Here is a 20,472-nt window from a genome sequence, read left to right as displayed (position 1 = left end):
AATCAGTCATATTTATTGAGCTCTTACTGTGCACAGAGCACTGTCGTAAGCACTCTCTCTCTCTCTCTCTCTCTTTCACATACACACACACACACACACACACAGAATGATTGACACCTCCACACGAAAGAACACAAATAGAGACCCACTGACACAGACAAAAGAACATACATATACACACACACACGAAAACACACTCACCAATTGATACCCACATACAAAAGAACATACCCAGGAATACCCTCCCTCTCATGTACACACACTGATTAACACTCGCAAACACAAGAACATACCCAGAAGCACACACACAACACTCTCGCTCTCACTCTCTCTCTCTCTCTCTCTCTCTCTCTCTCTCTCTCTCTCTCTCTCTCTCTCTGACACCCACACAAAGACTGATTGGCACCCACATACCGAAGAATATACCCAGGAAATACACTGACAAACTCAAGAACTTACCTGAGAAATGAGCAGCCACAACAACATTCCCACCAAACACATTCATGGGGCCCCTCCTCCCAGACTCACAGTGACATAGATTACAAGACAGTACCCTGTTCACAGAAAGAGATCTTGAGATGGAAAGACACATTCAGAAAAGCCAGAGAAACGAAAAGGAAGATAGAGAAGGATGGAGGGAATGGAGAAGCGAGCGCTGAAATAGTCCATTCACCTAGTAATTTTCAGAGCTTTATGTAATACTTAAGAAAACTGGAGGGTTTGGGGGAGAAAAGCCGGAGGGGTCAACCAGGAATGGTTCATGGAGAAGGAGGTTTACTAAGGTTCAGTAGGGAACCAGTGTATGTGATAGAGAAGCAGCGTGGCTCAGTGGAAAGAGCCCGGGCTTTGGAGTCAGAGGTCATGGGTTTGAATCCTGGCTCCGCCACATGTCTGCTGTGTGACCTTGGGCAAGTCACTTAACTTCTCTGAGCCTCAGTTACCTCATCTGTAAATGGGGATTGACTGTGAGCCCCACGTGGGACAACCTGATCATGTTATATCCCCCCAGCGCTTAGAACAGTACTTTGCACATAGTAAACGCTTAACAAATGCCATCATTATTATTATTATTATGACATGAAAACTAAGAGCTGCCATAACCTTCTCTCTTTCCCAGCATCCCTGGAGACCCCTTGAAGACCCGGGAGGGCCTAAAGAACTGGGCCTTCAATCCTGAAGGAGAGGGTCCCTCTGTACAGACAGGATCCTGTCACAGTAGGATGCCCTGGGCATCTGGGTTCTGTAGGATTTCACAGGCACTCATGAGTCTGAGGGGAGAGAGAGAGAGAAAGAGAGAGAGAGAGAGAGAGAGAGAGAGAGAGAGAGAGAGCGCTAACGCCCCGTGTGCCTTCCCTCTCCTCCTGCCAGATCATCGTGGGGGTGATCCTCCTCTACTACATCCTTGGGATCAGTGCCCTGATTGGAGCAGCTGTGATCATCGTTCTGGCCCCCGTGCAGTATTTCGTAGCCACCAAACTCTCCCAGGCCCAGAGAAGCACGCTGGTAAGTGTTGTGGGCACTCTTAAGGTGCTTCTTCTTCTCCCAGAAAGGAGCAGAAAAGGGGATCATAGAGGAGAAGGGCACCAGGGGTTTGCAGGGAACAAGCCAGGTTCCACCCTAGCCCCCTCCCAGCCCACCTCAAAGCAGGGTTTCCCCTCCAAGGGCACCAGGCTCTCACCAAGAAGCCCAGGGAATTAATGTGTCCATTTCTTGACTCCCCTTGTCCCAGTGCCTCTCAAATGTAATAATAGTTGAATTTGTTAAACACTTACTATATGCCAAGCACTATACTAAGCACTGGGGTATATACAAGATCAACAGGGGTAGGGACTGTCTCTATATATTGCCAACTTGTACTTCCCAAGCGCTTAGTACAGTGCTCTGCACACAGTAAGCGCTCAGTAAATACGATTGATTGATCAGGTCAGACACAGACCCTGTCCCAGGTGGAGATCACAATCTAAGTGGAATGGAGAATAGGGATTGAATCTCCATTTTACAAAGACGGAGACTAGGGCACAAAGAAGGGACTTACCCAAGGTCACATAGGAGGCAAGATTAGAACCCTGGTTCCTGTACTCTCAAACCTGAGCACAAAGTGGAATTCCCTCCAGAGAAGTGTTTTGGATGTATTCCTTTGTCCCTCTTTCCTTTCTCCATTCTGAAAGGACTCCCAGATCATGAGTCTGTGCTGGATAACCTTGTTGGGCTGGTAATTGTGTCCTGGATAGAGATTTCCACACAGTACCAACCACTCTCACCAACCTCCACACACCCTCTCCTCTTTCCTCTATCTCTCTCTCTCCTCTCCCCTCTCTCATCTCACTCTTTTGCTCTCTCCTCGCCTCTCCCCTCTCTTTCTCATCTTGTTCTGTTGCTCTCTCCTCTCCCACTCTCTCACTCTCTCCTCTCATCTCTCTCATCTCTCCTCTCATCTCTCTCATCTCTCCTCTCTCTCTCCCTCATCTCTCACTCTCTTGCTCTCTTCTTTCTCTTCTCACTGTCTCCCTTCTCTCTCCACTCTCTCACTCTCTTGCTCTCTCATTTCTCCCTTTCTCTTTCCACTCTCTCATCTTGCCCTCTTGCTCTCTCCTCTCTCTCATTCTTTCTCTTTTTTCTCTCTCTCCTCTCTTCCTCTCTCTCTCTCACACACACATTCACTCACTACCACTCCCCTCCCACCTCCCCCCCAATACACATGTGCACCTCTCCCTCCCTTCCCCCAGGGATCCCGTCCACATTTTACCCAGGCAGGAGAGCCCAAATCCGCACCTTGCGATTCCCTGTGACCTGGAGCCCTCATCTGCCCGAGACCCCAGTGCCCAGGCAGCTGTGTTGTCCAGTGGTAGCAGGGCAGCAGAGCCTGTCAGTACCCTATCAGTACCCTGCTACTTGTCTGCTGTGTGACCTTGGATAAATCACTTCACTTCTCTGTGCCTCGGTTCTCTCATCTATAAAATGGGGATTAAGACTGTGAGCCCCATGTGGGACAGGGACTGTGTCCAACCTGATTACTTGTATCCACACCACCACTTAATAAAGTGTCTGGCACATAGTAGGTGCTTAACTAATGTTATTATTATTATTATTATTATTATTACCTTGCAGCTTTGGCCTAGTTCTCCTCAGGGGTATTTGCCCCAGTGTCCGGCAACCACGCCTCTCCTTCCTTTCCCTTTCCCAGTCTGCAGCCCTAAAGCAGGAAGTCAACTCATGGTTCCCAGGTCTTGGGGCTCGCTGGAAGTGTTGGGGTGCTGGGGTCCCAGAGGGGACAGCTGGGGGTTCCACCATCATTCCAGAGCGGTAGGTGGTCCCACCTAAATCCCTCTCCCCCATGTCCAACAGGAGTATTCCAACGAGCGGCTGAAGAAGACGAACGAAATGCTGCGGGGTATCAAGCTGCTCAAGCTGTACGCCTGGGAGAATATCTTCCGCGGCCGCGTGGAAGAGACGCGGAGGATGGAGATGACCAGCCTCAGAGCCTTCGCCATCTACACCTCCATCTCCAGTGAGTCCTGGCCCTCGTCCCCACCATTAGTTAGCTATGTGACTTGGGGCAAGTCACTTAACTTCTCTGGGCCTCAGTAACCTCATCTGTAAAATGGGGATTAAGACTGTGAGTCCCACATGGAACAACCTGATCACCTTGTATCACCCCAGCACTTAGAACAGTGCTTCGCACATAATAAGCACTTAGCAAATGCCATCATCATCATCCCCGCTCATCCCCTGCCCCATGGGTCTCTGCTTCGGGAGTTCTGAGTCACTAGGCTGGATGCTTTCTGAGGGCAAGGATCAGGTCTAACAGCTCAATTGTTCTCTCCCAAGCCTCAGTAATAATAGCTTAGTCAATGGTATTTGAGGAGCAGTGTGGTCTAGCGGTTAGATCATTGGCCTGGAAGTTAGAGGATTGCAGTTCTAATTCCTGCCCCTCCATGTGAATGCTGCATGACCTTCAGCAGGTCACTTAAATTCTCTGGGTCTCAGGTTTCTCAACTGAAAAATGGGGATTCAATACCTACTCTCCCTCCAACTTAGACTGTGAGCCCCATGTGCGACAGGGACTGTGCCTGACCTGATTAGCTTGTATCTTCCCCAGTACTTAGAGCAGTACTTGATGCATAGTAAATGCTTAACAAATGCCACAGTTATTATTTATTGTTATTATTTGTTGCATGCTTGCTCCGGGTGGAGCAGTACACTAGGCACTTGGAAGAGTACTACAAAAGTTGTACTTCCCTGCCATCAAGGAGAATAGTGGAAGTAAATAGCATTTATTGAGCACCCATTGGGTGTGCCACATCATATAGAGAAGGGGCAAGTTATTCCCTGCCCACAAGGAGCTTATATTCTAATGCACAGTGCTTTGCACACAGTAGGTGCTCAGTAATGACTTAGCCTCAGAAGGGTGTGACCTTCTCCGCAGGCTCCTAGCCACTGACTTTAAATGGGGTATTGGATCACTGCTCTATGGGATTAGGGCCTTTGAGTAATAATAATGATGGTATTTGTTAAATACTTACGTTATACTGGGGTAGAGACAAGAAGCAGTGTGACCTACTAGTAAGAGCACGGCCCTTGGAGGCAGAGGACCTGCATTCTTACCCTGGCTCTGCCACTTGCCTGCTGTATGACCTTGGGTAAGTCACTGAACTTCTCTGGACCTCAGTTTCTTCTTCTGTAAAATAGGGATTCAGTACCTAATCTGCCTCCTACTTTGACTCTGTGCCTCATGTGGGACAGGGACTATGTCCAACCTGATGATCTTGTATCTACCCCAGCATTTAGTACAGTACATGGCACATAGTAAACCCTTAACAAAAAAAGTTGTTGTTATTACAAAACAATTAGATCAGATTGTTTTGTTTTGTTGTCTGTCTCCCCCTTCTAGACTGTGAGCCCGTTGTTGAGTAGGGACCGTCTCTGTTGCCAATTTGTACTTCCCAGATCCTTAGTACAGTACTCTGCACACTGTAAGTACTCAATAAATATGACTGAATGAAACAGACACTGTCCCTATCCCAAACAGGGCTCATAATTTAAGTCGGAGACCAGGTATTTTGTCCCCATTTTATAGATGAGGAAGTTGAGGCACAGAGCAGTTGAGTAACTTTGTCGAGATCAGTCACCCAGTTGGCAAGGGGAAGAGCCAAGATTAGAACCCAGGTCTCCTGATTACCAGCCTGATGCTCTTTTCACTAAGCCAAGCTGCCTCCCGTGTTTGTGAAGATAAAAAAAAGTCAGAGCATCAGGGCAGGTGTGCCCGCTACGCTTCCCCCCCACCCCCCGGTGGGTGATCATAGGTGTGGGGGGCTGGAGGGTAGGTTAATTAGCAGTGCTGTCCTCATTAGTGTCCTCTGCCCACAGCCCAGCCTGCCTCCCACTCCCTGTGCACCTGGCACCTGCAGTAAATGGACCCTTGGGTGGAAGACACTGCATTGCTGAGCGGGCAGGCTGACATTGCAACCCTCAAACTACAGACATATAACCCCTCCTCCCCACCACCACCACCACACATATACACACACACACACATACATATTGAGGGTTAGGAAGCAGGAGAGGAGTGAGGCTGGAGGTAGGAGGACGGAATGCCCCAGGTAGGCTTTGAAAACTACGTGCTGTTTGCTGATGGTGTTTGCTCTTCCCTGGCTTTGCCAGGCCAGTCTGTTGTTTTAGCTAAGAAAGTGGAGGTGGGGGCCCCCGATGTAGACAGATGGCCCCTAAACCCTGTTTACCTCCATCTCTGATCCACCCACACTCCTCCTGTCCTGCATCTGGACCTTTGGACACAGATCATTACCCTGAGCATAATGAGGCTCCTCCATGCCTTCTAATTGGTAGGCAGTGGGACATTGGAGATTACAAACATCTCAGAGCCCCGTTTCCCAAGCTATCACTCCTGCCGGGCTGGGATCTGGCCGGGGTCGGGTCTGGGCTGGACGATGCCCTGGTCTGGGAATGCTGGGCTGAGTGTCCCACGGACAGGGAGCTGGAAGGACAATGAGAGATGAGTCTATCGGTCTCAGCAGTCTCCTGAGGATGGGCTGAAACCTGAGGGAGGAATGACAAGACCCGATTTCAGGCTGGTGTGCTCCTGCCTCCTGCCAAAGAATTCAGAAGACATCCTCTGAGATTGTCCGTGGGGCAGGAGAAAGAAACAGCAGGAGCGACACCTGACACCACCCCCAAATTCATTCATTCATTCAATCGTATTTATTGAGTGCTTACTGTGTGCAGAGTACTGTACTAAGCGCTTGGGAAGTACAAGTTGTCAACATATAGAGATGGTCCCTACCCAACAACCAGCTCACAGTCTCCTCATATTGGGAAGATGCAAGTATTTTATTTGGTTTGGATTATTGGGGCAGGGACTCTGACCCCCCCCCCCCCCCCTTCAATTAATTGAAGCCTTAACTAGGCACATTCTATGGGCCAAAGCACTCCACTTGGGTAGATTGAGGATAATACAGAGGCAGTCTCTGACCCACGTGGTGCTCACAGTCCAACAGGGTGGGAGAGCAGTTATCTCAGCCCCATTTTACAGAGACAGAAACTGAGGTCCAGAGTGGTTAAGTGCCTTGCCTGTGGTCATGGAGTAGGCTAGGGGTAGAGGTGGGATTAGGAGCCATGTCTCCTGATTTCTGGTCATCTGCTCTCTCCATTAGGCCATGCTGAACTCTCCCCCTTCTTCCCTGAAGGCATTAATCTCCTACAGTATCCACATCACCAGGCTGAGAACGAGGGGGTTGGGGTGTTTTTTTTTCAGGGGGGAGGTGATATGCAGGACCACTTAGCCCCATGGAAATCGGTGCCAGCTAGAACCTCACCCCCAGAGGGAGGTGACATCCAGGTTCCCAGGACGGCTGATGTTCTGCCCCAGAACAGACCCCTAGAACATCCATAGCAGTGGCTGGCACTGATTTCTTCATGGGGCCATGACTTTCCTCCCAGCTCTCCTACTGATTCAGGGAGGTTAGATTTAGGTGCAGGCTTAGTGGAGAATTGGTCAGTCAATCAAGTACTTACTGTGTGCAAAAACAGTACTAAGTGCTTGGGAGCGTACAATACAACAGAGTTGGTAGACATGTTCCCTGTCCACAGTGAGCTTAGAAGCCTTCTTCTTCTTTGGGCTGCTCCTATCCAGATTAATTTCTGTCCTGTCACCCCTGTATTGAGATTTCAGGTCCCAGGGGTTCTGGGGGGGCAGGGAGGGAGAGTTGCTGACCTCAGGGAGAGAAGACCAACTGCAACTCTGCTGCCACAGAATGTGCCCCCTATTCCCACCGAGGGCTGTCCAACGGGAGGCTGGAGGAGGTACCGGGGCCTTTGCGCGACACAGAGATGCTAAAGAAGCAGAGACCTGCCCTGGGCTTCTCTGTCCAAATGAGGTCTTCTCACAGGGTGAATGCAGTTTGCTGTCTTCCATCATCATCGATGCATTTATTGAGCACCCGCTAAGTGCCTGGTGGCGTCTGGTTACGTTTCTGGCTTTGAGGACAGGGTGAAGGTGCGTTCAGGCTGGCTCAACCTGGCACTGCATCCCTGGCTCTTTCAACTCCTCCCTCCCTTCTGCTCCGTTCTGGAGGGGTCATCTTTCCCCTTGTGGGATCCTCTCAGGGCAGTTTGGGTGGGGTTCAGCTTGAGTTTTTGGTCTTTTGTTCCACTCCCTTTTATAGGAGGAGTGTTTGGGGGTTGAGGTCAGGGGAAAGGGAATAGGACATGGCTCCCAGTTCTCACTATTCACATTAGAATCCTAAGGACGGAATTCTGTCACCCTTTTGTCCGCTTAACTTTGATCAAGCTCTGTCCCTGAAGAATCATGTTGCTTTGTGGTAAGGTGAACTTTTTTTTTTCATGTGATACGACCCTCCAGGCAGAGGGATCGGGACTCTCTAAAGGCTGAAACTAAAGCCTGAAACTAAAGCTCTCTATCTTTCCATCCCCTGAGGTTCTTGACCACAGAAACGGACAAAGCCAGGAAGATCAGGATGTGGAGAGGGGCCACGGAGTTGGGGGAGGGAGATATGCATCCTTGGGCCACCTCTCATTTCTGATCTGATTTTATTTTCTTGCTAAATGTCCCTTGTTCACCAGAGGGGACATAATGTGACTGTCATAAAAAACTGGAATGAGGGGAGGGGAAGAGTGGGTGCTGAGGAAAAGCATTGGGGGGAGAGTGAGTGCTGAGGAGAAGCAGTAGGGGGACAGTAAGTGCTGAGAAGAAGCAGTAAGAAGAGAGTGGGTGCTGAGCAGAAGCACTGGGGGAAGAGTGGGTACTGAAGAAGCAGTAGGAGGAGAGTGAGTGTGGAAGAGAAGCAGTGGGGGAGAGTGGGTGCTGAGGAGAAACACTGAGGGGAGAGTGAATGCAGAGGAGAAGCAGTGGGGGAGATTGGATGTTGAGGAAAAGCAGTGGAGAGAGATTGGGTGCTGAGGAGAAGCAGCTAGGAGAGAGTGGGCACCAAGGAGAAGCAGTGGGGGGAGAGTGGGTGCAGAAGAGAAGTAATGGGGGGAGAGTTGGTGTTGAGAAGAAGCATTGGGGAGAGTGGGTGCTAAGGAGAAGCAGCTGGGGAGAGTGGGTCCTGAGGAGAAGCAGTAATGGGAGAGTGGGTGCTGAGGAAAAGTAGTAGGTGGAGAGTGGGTGCTGAGGAAAAGCAGTAGAGGGAGAGTGGGTGCTGAGAAGAAGCAGTAAGGGGAGAGTGGGTGCTGAGGAAAAGCAGTAGGGGGAGAGTGGGAGCAGAGGAAAGAGGAGGGAGAGGAAAGGTAGAGGCAGAGGTGAAGCTGTTGAGAAGCGCTGAGCTGGAGAAAGAAAAGTGTGGGGAAAGACAATAGTCTTGCAAGACTGTGGGAGATTCCATTGCAGGAACCCCAGACACAAAGCCTGTGGTCCTATCTTTCATCCTTTGCCGATTTTCGCAGACCAGTACTGCAGCCTGAAACAGCGTAATAGGCCCCCTGACGGCCAGCCCTGGACCTGGAGCCCTGGAGACTTCAAATGTAGGCTCCTTGCTCCCAGAGATTTTCTTTAGCCAATTAGGCCCCCCTCAAGGGCTGGATTCCTCCTTTCAGATGGCAAAGAGGTCTTGTCCCCCACCAGGGAGAGAGCTGGAGTTGGGTGCGTTTGGCAGGGAGGGCACTCGACCTGTCTAGGAAAGATTTATTGACTCCATGAAAGTCAACACCCCCTAGGATTGAACTCCAGGTGCTAATTAATCAATTAAATATATTTAATGAGTGTTTACTATGTGAAGAGCATTGTACTGACAGCTTGGGAGTGGAGAAGCAGTGTGGCTTAGTTGAAAGAGCATGGGCTTGGGAGTCAGAGGATGTGGCTTTTAATCCTGGCTCTGCCACTGGTCTGCTGTGTGACCTTGGGCAAGCCACTTAACTTCTCTGTGCCTCAGTTACCTCATCTAAAAAATGAGGATTGATACTGTGAGCCCCATGTGGGCCAACCTGATTACCTTGTATCTACCCCAGCGTTTAGAACATTGCTTGGCACACAGTAAGCACTTAACAAATATCATCATTATTATTATTACAGTAGAGTTGGTAGACACATTCCCTGCCCACAATGAGCTTTCAGTCTAGAGGAAGAGACAGACATTAGTAGAAAGAAAGAAATTATGGATCTAATAATAATCCATAGGAAATATGCATTTTTATGAATTCCAGGTGCACTGGAATTGATTAATTGATCAATCCCATGCATGTCTATGCCTTGGGCCTGGCCTTCAGGAGGAAGGCTCAAGGGAAAGTTGGAAATGACTGGTGTCCATTACTCAGAGATGCTGTGGCTTGGATGTCCGTGCCCACCTCCACATGGACCCCGAGTTAACACAGGATCACAATGGCACTAGAGCAAATGGGAGAGTCAGGCAGGGGTCCCCCGGATAAATGCTCTAGAATCTGCCAAACTCGAGCAGACTTCCTCACGATGGCATGTGCACAATGTCATCATGTTATGCTGCCTGCCCAGAATTCATTCATTCATTTGATCGTATCTATTGAGCACTTACTGTGTGCAGAGCACTGTACTAAACGTTTGGGAAGTACAAGTTGGCAACATATAGAAACTGTCCCTACCCAACAACAGGCTCGCAGTCCAGAAGGATAACATGCTACATCTCATGCACCTCCTTACCTGGCATTTCTTGCCCAATATTCCTGGGAGTCATCAGTCAGTCAGTCCAGTATATTTACTGAGGGTTTACTATGTGCAGAGCACTGTACTAAGCGCTTGGGAGAGTACAGTACAACAATATAACAGACACATTCCCTGCCCATAACAAGCTTACAGTCTAGATGGTGAGACAGACGTTAATAGAAATAAATCAATTACAGATTTGGGCATAAGTGCTGTGAGGCTGGGAGGGGGGATGGATAAAGGGAACAAGTCAGGGAGACGCAGAAGGGAGTGGGAAAAGAGGGTTTAGTCAGGGAAGACCTCTTGGAGGAGATGTGCCTTTAATAAGGCTTTCCTCTCCTTCCCCGCCAATGCTGGAAAACCCAGCCCTTTCTCATTCCCAGCCCAAAGCCACCCGGATGGAGCTCGGAGCTACCTTGGGGCAGGCTGACACAAGAACTGTACAGATGGGGAAAGATGAAGATAGGCAAGAGGCAGAGCTGAACCCAGCAACAGAGGCTGCAAATAGCAAGCACATTCATGCACTGCAGCGTGGGCCGTCGTTGGTCTCTGCAACTACATGCATGGGTGGGAGGTCTCCCTTGGGCGCAGCCTCTCATACAAAGGACCGATGGAGCTATATATATTGCGGCGGAGAGCCTGGGCTGGGCATCTGGGGCTGGGGGAGGGGAAACCAGGAGGCAGGGGGGCTGGGCGCTCGGCAGGGGCCATGAGTGAGAACAGCAGTAGGTGAGGAACAGGGGGGTGTTGGAAAGAGATGAGTGTGATCACAGCAGCACCCGATTCAGCCCTGATCCAGCCTGCAACAGAGAGCAAAGATCTGGGACTTCTGGTTCATCCCACTGTCCTCTGTGGAATCCCAGGCATCTGAAGGATGATAAGGAGAAGGAAGAAGGAGAAGAATGATTTGCATTTGTAGACCCAGTTTATTTTTCCAAAGTGTTTTCACATCAATTACTCTATAAATTTGTTGTTGTTATTATTATTATGGTATTTGCTAAATGTTTACTATGTGCCAGACACTGTACTAAGTGCTGGGGTGGATACAAGCGAAGCGGGTTGGACACAGTCCCTGTCCCATGTGGGGCTCACAGTCTCAATCCCCATTTTACAGATGAGGTAACTGAAGCACAGAGAAGTGTAGTGACTTGCCCAAGGTCACACAGCAGGCCAGTGGAGGAGCAGGATTAGAACCCCTGTCCTTCTGACTCCCAGGCCTGTGCTCTATCCACAAGGCCACACTGTTTCTAAAGTGCCCGAGAAGTCAATAAATATCATTGATTGATTAATGGGTGGATTGATTGAAACTCCCACCTACTTCACATCTGACAGATTCCTTCCCTGACTAATCTCTCATTTTATTTCCTTCTGCCTCACCAGTGAACTCAAATTTTAATCTCCTAGCACTTAAGTACTTCCCTCACTCTCTCCTCCTCATAGCACTTGTGTACACTTTAAACTCTGTTCTTTCCCCCTACGTCTTGCTTATTTTACTGTCTGTCTCCCCCACTAGATCATAAACTCCGAGAAAGCAAGTGATCATGTCAGGGCATTTTGTTGTAATAATAACTGTGGTATTTGTTAAGCACTTACTCTGTGCCAGGCACTGTTCTAAGCACTAGGGTAGATACAAGAAGCAGAAGCAGTGTGGCTTAGTGGAAAAAGCACGGGCTTGGGAGTCAGAGGATAGTGGGTTCTAATCCCGGCACTGCCACTTGTCAGCTATGTGACTTTGGACAAGTCACTTAATTTCTCTGTGCCTCAGTTACCTCATATGTAAAATGGGGGTGAAGACTAAGAGCCCCATGTGGGTCAACGTGATTACCTTGTATCTACCCCAGTGCTTAGAACAGTTCTTGGCACATAGTAAGCGCTTAACGAATGCCATCATTATTTTACAAGGCAATTGAGTTTGACACAGTCCCAGTCCCACACTGGGCTCCAGTCTTAATCCCCATTTTACAGATGTTGTAGCTGAGGCACAGAGAAATAAAGTGACTTGCCTGAAGTCTCACAGCAGACCTGTGGCAAAACCGGGATTAGAACCCAGGTCCTTCTGACTCTCAGGCCCGTACTCTATCCACTAGGCCATGCTGCTTCTCCTGTACTCTTCAAGCATTAAGTACAGTGCTGTGCACCAAGTAAGTGCTCAATAAATACCATTGATTGATTGCTTTGCACAGAGTAACCATTATTAAGTACTTCTGATGGATTGAATTACAATAATCATAATGGTAAAATCCACTTCTTACAGTAATTCCCCCTTGAAGAAGCTGAAACGACTTTGCAGCCGGGAGCTCATTTCTTCTCCCAAAATTACTGAGGTTGGCACAAGTGGAAATAACTCTCTCCATTTTACAGAAAGGAAAACTGAGAGCCATGGAAGGTAGCAAACTTTCCGAGGTTCCCAGAATATCATTGTTTGAGCCCAGACTATTAGCCAGGTATCTTGACTCCCAAACCTGAGCTCTTTCCCCAAGACAGTGATTGAATATAAATGGGACAAAACCAACATTTATTTCTTAAAAAGGGGGGAAGAAATCCCCTTAAAAAGGGGGGAAGAAATAGCTCCCAAAGAAGTAGGACAAAAACTAGTTAGCTAATGGATCATCTGAGAAGCAGCATGGCCTAGTGAATAGAACAAGGGCCTGAGAGTCAGAAGGAGCTAGGTTCATTCATTCATTCATTCAATCATATTTATTGAGTGCTTACTGTGTGCAGAGTACTGTACTAAGTGCTTGGAAAGTACAATTCACAACAGATAGAGACAGTCCCTACCCAACAACGGGCTCACAGTCTAGAAGGGGGAGACAGTAGGCAGGCATCAATACCATCAAAATAGATAAATAGAATTATAGCTATATACACATCATTAATAAAATAGAGTAATAAATATGTACAAATATATACAAATGCTGTGGGGAGGGGAAGGGGATAGAGCAGAGGGAGGGAGTAGGGGAGATGTGGAGGGGAGGAGGAGCAGTGGAAAAGGGGGGGCTCAAGCTGGGAAGACCTCCTGGAGGAGGTGAGCTCTCAGTAGGGCTTTGAAGAGGGCAAGAGAGCTAGTTTGGAAGATGTGAGGAGGGAGGGCATTCCAGGCCAGAGGTAGGATGTGGACTGGGGGTCAAAGGCGGGACAGGCGAGAATGAGGCACAGGGAGGAGGTTAACGGCAGAGGAGTGGAGTGTGTGGTCTGGGCTGGAGAAGGAGAGAAGGGAGGTGAGGTAGGAGGGGGCAAGGTGATGGAGAGCTTTGAAGCCAATAGTGAGGAGTTTTTACTTCAAGTGAAGATTAATAGGCAACCACTGGAGATTTTTTGGGTGGGGGAGTGAAATGCCCAGAGTGGGCTCTAATCCCAGTGCTGCCACTTGTCCGCTGTGTGTCCCTAGGCAAGATCCTGCACTTCTCTTTGTGTCAGTTTCCCTAGTTTGTAAAATGGGGATTCAGACTATGAGCCCTATTGTTGGACAGGGACTTGGTCCAACCTGATTATCTTGCATTTACCTCAGTGTTTAGAACAGTGCCTGGCACATAGATATTATTATTATTATCATTATGGGTTATTATGGACTGTTATTATTATCATTATTATTATTATCTGTATTTGAACTCCACAAGTTTGTCATGCTGTAAGCAAGAATTTCTGATGAGATTTCACCCTAGTGGGAAGGAACTAATGGTCTGGGAATCCACCCAGTGACCCCACTGCATGGGGATCCTCAGGGCTGGAACGGGGCCCCTCGGTAACATGGGCCAGGGACATTGATTTCAGGGGGGGCAGCCCATTCCGGACAGCTCAGACTGGCGGGGGTCCGGCTTTCCAGCTTCTTCTGCTGGAAGTTCAGCTTGCTAACTCATGATCTGTGTTTCCTTTGCAGTTTTCATGAATGCTGCCATACCCATCGCTGCCGTCCTCATAGTAAGTGGAACATCCTCTCACCAGAAGGGTGGCAGTGGCAATCAGTGGGGGGAGGGGCCCATACCCACTCAAGGAGCTAGAGACAGTTTATTCTCTTCCCAAGTGCTCTCAAAGAGAACTAAGCATCTGAAGCCGGGTTCTGACCCCAGAGAAGACTCTGCCTTTGGTTGCCTAGGGCAGAATTGGCCCAGGCTGCTTCTCTCTGAAAAACCAGGAATGGAGGGGAGCCAGACCACAGAAATGAGGAAGTAGAATCACCCAACCACCCCTCAATAACACCCACCTGGAGGGGTCTCTCATCAACTCTTGGTCTGCCTGGCCCTAGTGCCCAGCGGCTACTCTGAGGGCAGCCAGGGGTCACCCTGGGTTCTCTCCCATTTGGAGATGGAGTTGCCCACCTTGAACGAGGAGGCCTCTGAGAGTGTCGAGGCACTCATCAGTCAGGCTTAGATGATCGCAGGGAACATGACATTCTCTACCTGGCGGTTCAGACCGGCTGCACCCAGCTTGTTAAAATCACAGAGACTCATCTTTCCATCGAGGCGGTGAGAGCTTTGAGGTGAAATTTGGAAATTCTGTTGCTATTTCCACTGGGCAGATCTCAAGGTGACACATGCTTAGCTTAAGGAGAATAGGGGTGGCCTCCTGGGTGTCATAAGGAGGACAGTTTGGGAGGGACAGTGGGAGCTGAGTAGCAATCAACAAAAAGAACTGTGACCATAGCTCAGTTGCCTGACAGAGTCGCTACCCCCACCCTGATTTCCAGACATCCCCTCTGACTCCCCTACAGCAGCTTTGGCTGATTAGCTTCTCTCCACATGAAACTATTTGAGGTGCTGGAATGGTGCCATAAGGTCGAAGCTTCAGGAGCAAATGATGCTCTAAGCCAGCCCCTCACTGTCCTCCCTCCATCCACCAGACCTTTGTGGGCCACGCCTGCTTCTTCAAAGGAGCTGACTTCTCCCCAGCTGTGGCCTTTGCCTCACTTTCCCTTTTCCACATCCTGGTCACACCCCTGTTCCTGCTGTCCAGTGTGGTCCGGTCTACCGTCAAGGCTCTGGTCAGGTGAGCGGCAATTAATTAAAGAATCATGTCAGACCGGGGCCAGCTGGCTCCCACTGGCTCTGGGGAGGGGAGGAGGAGTCGGTGGGGCAGAGCAGAGAGAAAACTGTTCTGTTCTTTGTAGCCCAGGGTACTGGGCTTTTGAAGTCTCCTCTGAAGAGCAGGAGAGCAGCAGTGGTTTCCCTGACCCTGCAGGTGATTGTGGGAAGAAACTACATATTCCGTGCAATGGCTCCTTTCCCCATGACTGCACCTATTTGGGGTTGCTAAAGGAAGATTGCCAGGAGTGCCAGTCTCCTCATTTCTTCAGCTACTTCGTCAATGTATCCGAACCATTTCCCGTTAGCTCAGTCAATCAATGGCATTTACTGAGTGCTTACTAAATACAGAGCACCGTAATAAGTGCTTGGGAGAGTGCAGTACAAGAGAATAGGGAGACACCTGCCCACAGTGAGCTTACAGTCAAGTTCTCTCGTTGTTCCTCTTCCTGCTCCCAATGTCTATACATTCTTTTCGACTGTCAGTCTTCCCCATTGGATTGTAAACTCCTCAAGGGCAGAGATTGCAGACCATGTTTCTGTTCCATTCTTCCAGTAGGTGCTCAATTAATGCCACTGATGGATTGTTAGTCGGGTGTCAGCTGCTCGCTGTATTGGGCTCAGTGCCCTCAGCAGGACTATTAATGTCTGCCTCCCCCTCTAGACTCTAAGCTTGTTGTGGGCAGGGATTGTGTTGTTTATTTATTGTTGCATTGTATTCCCCCAAGTGGTTAGTACAGTGCTCTTCACACACTAAGCGTTCAATAAATACAACTGACTGGCTGAGCGGACTCGGATTAATCTTGAGAAGGCTGAGCACATGGTCCAACTGGGGATGGATCGAATAAGTCCCAGTCGGGACCGAGCCAAGTTTATCCTGTGGCGGGTAGCCCACATTGCCCCCGACGTGGCAGGCTTGAAGGGCCATGGGGCAGGAGTCCCCTCCCCCGGCCATCTCTCAGGTGAATCCATACCTTGCAGCAGTCTCCAAGGACCTCCTGTCCAGGCACGTGTTTGGTTCTGCTCCTCTGGGAATGAACTTGGGTCAGGGGCTCAGCTGAGGCCACGTCCAAGCTAAAAGCACCCGTGTGTTGCATGGCTCAGCTGCCCAGGGTGAACCCAAGCAGGGCACTGGGGCCAGGGGGCAGCTGGGCAGAATGTTAAAAGCCATTTGAAGGGTAACAACCCAGACCAACTAAATCACCCAATGGCCCTTGGCAACCTGAACCCATGACCCATTCGTTCATTCACTCAATTGTATTTATTGAGCACTTACTGTGTGCAGAGCATTATACTAAGTGCTTGGGAGAGTACAATACAACAGTGAACAGATACGTTCCCTGCCCACAATAAGCAGCATTGCAAAAATGGTCCACATCAGTACTAGATATCCATAAGGATTCCCAAGGGCTGGGAATGATTTTGAAGGAGCGGAGGCAGAGTGGATTTCCATTTGTGCTGAGTCTGTGTCTGTGCTCTCCACTCAGCGTGCAGAAGCTCAGCGAGTTCTTAGCAAGCGAAGAAATCGGAGATGGCCAGGAAGGGAGAGCTGAGCCTCCAGGCAGAGGGGTGGCCAGCAGGAACCAGGCCATGGTGAGTCATTCCTTTGAGGGACCCGTGGACCCTGCCCCTAGCCCCATACTCTAGTCTCTTGCTAATCCTCACTCACCTGTCTTCCCACTCCTCTCCATGTAGCCCCTCAAGGTGGTTAACCGCAAACACCCGGCCCGTGAGGACTGGAAGAATTACGTGGGCCACCTGCGGAGATTGGCCAACAGCACAGACAGTGAGGACTGCTGTGTCCAGGTGACCCTGAGCCCCCTCTGACCTGTGGACACTGTCCCTCAGGTCGCCCCACCCAGCTGGACTTGTCCCAGGCTCCAAGCTATGTCCAAAGGAGATGGGAGACTGTGATCCCCCTCCCCTAGAAGACCTAAGCTTTATGCTGCCCCCCATCCCCAGGAAGCTCTGGCCTGGAGTTCTCTTTTCCTAAAAGGAAGCTAATTATAATTGTGGTGTTTATTAAGCATTTACTATGTGCCGAGCACCGAGCCTGGGGTAGATGCAAGATAATCAGGTCGGGCACAGTCTCTGTCCCACATGGGACTCAAATAGAAAGGGGAAAGAGGACTGAATCTCACTTTACAGATGAGGAAACTGAGGCTCAGGGAAGTTCTGACTTACCCAAGGCCACCCATCAGGCAAGTGGTGGAGCCAGGATTAAAACCCAGTTGCTCTGACTCTCAGGCCTGTGCTCTTTCCATTAGGCCATGCTGCTTTTTGTGGCTCTCAGGGCCACTAGCAAAACTAGACCCCAGGCCTGCTCCCTCCTGCCCCTCCTAGGCCCCCTATAAGGGTGGGTGGGGGCATGCCTGCTGCCTGCCTGCTGCCCACCTGCTGTGGAGGGGCCACTTCCTCAGAGCCGGGGCCCAGGAACAACCATCACATCCACCTCCATGGCCGTTTTGCCCCATCCCCATCTCTTAGCCAAAGACAGGAGACCCACGGGTGAGGAGGCCATCATTTTTTTATGGTATTTGTTAAGCACGTACACTTACTATCCCGGCTCTGCCAACTGTCAGCTGTGTGACTTTGGGCAAGTCACTTCACTTCTCTGGGCCTCAGTTCCCTCATCTGTAAAATGGGGATTAAAAACTGTGAGCACCCCGTGGGACAACCTGATCACCTTGTAACCTCCCCAGCGCTTAGAACAGTGCTTTGCACACAGTAAGCGCTTAAGAAATACCATAATAATAATTATTATTATTACTATGTCCCAGGCACTGTTCTAAGCACTGGGTAGATATGAGATAATCAAGTCAGACACAGTCCATGTCCTACATGAGGCTCACAGTCTTAATTCCATTTTAAAAATGAGGTAACTAAGGCACAGAGAATCAATCAATCAATTGTATTTATTGAGCGCTTACTGTGTGCAGAGCACTGTACTAAGCGCTTGGGAAGTACAAGTTGGCAACATATAGAGACAGTCCCTACCCAACAGTGGGCTCACAGTCTAAAAGGGGGAGACAGAGAACAAAACCAAACATACTAACAAAATAAAATAAATAGAATAGATAATGTACAAGTAAAATAAATAAATAAACAGTGAAGTGAAGGGACTTACCCAAGGTCACACAGGAGACAAGTGGTGGAGTCAGGATTAGAACCCAAGTCCTTCTGGCTCCCAGACTCATGCTCTATCCACTAGGCCCACTTTTTCTGTGCTGCTTTGCCTGGAGCAACTCCACAATTGGCTAGGAAAGGGTCCCGGGGGAGGTAACTTGTTCCCCTGCACAGACGCTATTCAGTCACCTGGTTTGCACCTAGTGTTCTGTTCTGGGCCCCAACTCCTCCCTGCACCCTTGCTTTGGCCTGCCACGGACGATAGTAGGGAGCAGGACACCCCCAGGAGAAGCTCTGGATCTCTCCTCCTCTCCAAGGCTGAGTCTGGGGGAACCTACAGCCACCTTCCCGCCTTTCATCCTTTTCCATTCTCTTTCTGGTGGCACGGCAGGTCACCGGTGGGTTTTTCACCTGGACCACCGACGGGGTTCCCACACTGTCCAACATCGCCATCCGGATCCCCCAAGGTACGGACAGCTCCCACCGCAGCTCTTCCCAGGGTCAGAGAGGAGTGGCCCCTACATCTGGGGGCACCTGATACAGACCCCCACAGTTACCAGCCTGGGAGGAGGCAGAGACAGGGGTCGTGCGGGAGGGGAGGACTAGCTGGAAAAGAGTTAGGTCCAGGGTTCCCGGGGGGGTGGGGACAGTTTTGGGGAGCCAGTGGATGGGGGAGGGCAGTAAGATCCCATGGGCCCCATCTCCGTAGTGACAGGGTCAGGCTGCCCCTTCACCACAGCGGCCTTCCCACCCTCCCGCAGGGCAGCTGACGATGATCGTGGGGCAGGTTGGCTGCGGCAAGTCCTCACTACTCTTGGCCACACTGGGGGAGATGCAGAAGATTTCGGGGGACGTTTTGTGGAACAGGTAACCCTCGGGGAGGCTGAGCCCCACATGGGGAGATTGGGGGGGACATGGTCAGTCTGGGCCAGTAGCCCTCCCATCCCAAGGGAGGGGAGGGGAGACATGCGATTCACCCCAAGCCCAGGCTGGGCAGGGTCAGTGCCAGATCTCTCCAACACTCTTTACACCGGGCTGGGTCAACTAATAATCCCAAAATCTGTTGGGGCTCTCTCTGGCCTCACCAGAGACCTCCCCCACCCCCTGCTGACCCAAAGAGACCCTCTTTGGGTCCATTTGGCTGGAGGCTGAGGCCACTGGTTCCTTTTTGGCAGGGTAGCCCGGGCTGGGGAGCTGATCGAAAATCCTATTCTTCTCCCAAAGTCTCCATGGTGGGAATGTGGACCTGGTGGGCTGGCAGTGTGTACACGTAGTGTGTACCAGTGGTGTGTGCAGACAGTGTGTACAGGGAACATGTGCAGGAAGCGTGTGGCAGCAGCAAAGGCAGGGGATCTGGGCTGGCAGCATGTGCAGTCCCACTCACTCCCCTAACTCTAAATGGCTGTCGTAAAAGAAAACTGTCCAGAGGAAACACCATTAGCTGATAATCCGGCAGGACTCTCAACTCAATCCTGGAACATTCACTTTCAGACCCAAATTTCTTCTTTTGAATTTCCTGAATCTTTCTCCACCTGGGTAATAATAATAATAATAATAGTAATAATAATAACAATTGTGGTATTTGCTAAACGCTTACTATGTAATAATAATGATGGTATTTGTTAAGCGCTTACTATGTACCAAGCACTATTCTAAGCACTGGGGTGGATACAAGCTAATCAGGTTGTCCCACGTGGGGCTCACAGTCTTAATCCCCATTTTACAGATGAGGGAACTGAGGCCCAGAGAAGTGAAGTGACTTGCCCAGAGTCGCACAGCTGACAAGCATCAGAGCTGGGATTAAAACCTCTGACTCCCAAGCCCATGCTCTTTCCACTAAGCCATGCTGCTTCTCAGTACCAGGCACTGTACTAAGCGCTGGGGTGGATACAAGCAAATCGGGTTGGTCATAGTCCCTATCCCACATGAGGCTTACAGTCTCCATTCCCATTTTACAGGTGAGGTAGCTGAGGCCCAGAGAAGTGAAGTGACTTCCCCAAGGTCACACAGCAGACAAGAAATGGAGCTGGGATTAGAACCTATGACCTTCTGATTCCCAGGCTGCGTTCTACCCATTAGATTTCCTATTTTCACTTTCTGGCCTCATGCACCCCTGGGCTCTTGGTTTGGGGATGCACTCAAGGGGTGACTGTGGGATTCGGTGGGGGCCAGGCTAGGCAA

At 50.0% G+C, this 20,472-nt stretch overlaps 1 protein-coding gene across 5 annotated transcripts in view; it reads left to right on the top strand.

Moving 5' to 3' along the window:
* ABCC8 (ATP binding cassette subfamily C member 8) overlaps window positions 1–20,472 on the top strand; it is a 121,503-nt gene that overhangs the window by 51,833 nt on the left and 49,198 nt on the right. For all 5 annotated transcript variants that reach the window (XM_038764330.1, XM_038764328.1, XM_038764329.1 and 2 more), the window contains exons 9-16: window positions 1,369–1,503; window positions 3,346–3,508; window positions 14,025–14,065; window positions 14,985–15,130; window positions 16,653–16,758; window positions 16,861–16,971; window positions 18,683–18,758; window positions 19,053–19,158. In XM_038764330.1, coding sequence (XP_038620258.1) covers window positions 1,369–1,503; window positions 3,346–3,508; window positions 14,025–14,065; window positions 14,985–15,130; window positions 16,653–16,758; window positions 16,861–16,971; window positions 18,683–18,758; window positions 19,053–19,158 — 884 coding nt within the window. The remainder of the gene's footprint in view (window positions 1–1,368; window positions 1,504–3,345; window positions 3,509–14,024; window positions 14,066–14,984; window positions 15,131–16,652; window positions 16,759–16,860; window positions 16,972–18,682; window positions 18,759–19,052; window positions 19,159–20,472) is intronic.

Source organism: Tachyglossus aculeatus, chromosome 22 (assembly GCF_015852505.1).
Source record: "Tachyglossus aculeatus isolate mTacAcu1 chromosome 22, mTacAcu1.pri, whole genome shotgun sequence".
Lineage (NCBI taxonomy): Eukaryota > Metazoa > Chordata > Mammalia > Monotremata > Tachyglossidae > Tachyglossus > Tachyglossus aculeatus.
The sequence above is the reverse complement of the archived record's forward strand: the minus strand, read 5'-3'. Positions and strand labels throughout refer to the sequence as shown.